This window comes from Penaeus monodon, chromosome 28 (genome assembly GCF_015228065.2).
Source record: "Penaeus monodon isolate SGIC_2016 chromosome 28, NSTDA_Pmon_1, whole genome shotgun sequence".
NCBI classification, from domain to species: domain Eukaryota; kingdom Metazoa; phylum Arthropoda; class Malacostraca; order Decapoda; family Penaeidae; genus Penaeus; species Penaeus monodon.
The window spans coordinates 28,436,640-28,437,219 of NC_051413.1; the positions used below are offsets into that span (position 1 = coordinate 28,436,640).

Here is a 580-nt window from a genome sequence, read left to right on the forward strand (position 1 = left end):
GAGCAATAGACTTACCATTGTGCAAAGCTTTCCGCTATGAAGTCAGGCCAGACTGTGCTTCTGGCTAAAGGGAGTTCAAGCTTATATATCCAACAAGGGAATCGCTCAGCCGTTCTGCGCCTGAGAAACACGCGTCATGAGAGGGTGATGGTATTTTGATCAAACAATTTCATGATATTTTTTTTCATGGCCAGCTTGATCCGGGTCTTTCATTATCGCTAGATTTTACATTGAGGATTGGATTACGAGCAAATCCCTGAGATGATCAATTTACTTTTCTCTTGCAAATCACAAATTTGGTTGCGTTCTTGTTTATGCAGATTTGTGGAAATCATAAATGTTTATTTGCTAGTATATGTTTATGTTGCATGTTGCTAGCATATCAGCGTTTTATAGTATTGTTTTATCAAATTACCCTATTTCAATGACATCAATCTGTTAGGATATTTCATTAGTTGTAATTTCATCTGTATCGCACTATTTGGTTTAAAAACATCGTTATAGAGATTATGGGTTGTGCATTATCGCAGTTGCTAGCGTCATTGTTATGTCCTCTGGTCATTGAAATTATAATTGTTGC

At 36.7% G+C, this 580-nt stretch overlaps 1 protein-coding gene across 1 annotated transcript in view; it reads right to left on the reverse strand.

Annotated features, from left to right (window-relative positions):
• LOC119591152 (glycine-rich protein DOT1-like) overlaps window positions 1-580 on the reverse strand; it is a 15,777-nt gene that overhangs the window by 3,982 nt on the left and 11,215 nt on the right. The window contains exon 6 of the mRNA XM_037939863.1: window positions 416-435. Within this exon, the coding sequence (XP_037795791.1) occupies window positions 416-435 (20 nt within the window). The remainder of the gene's footprint in view (window positions 1-415; window positions 436-580) is intronic.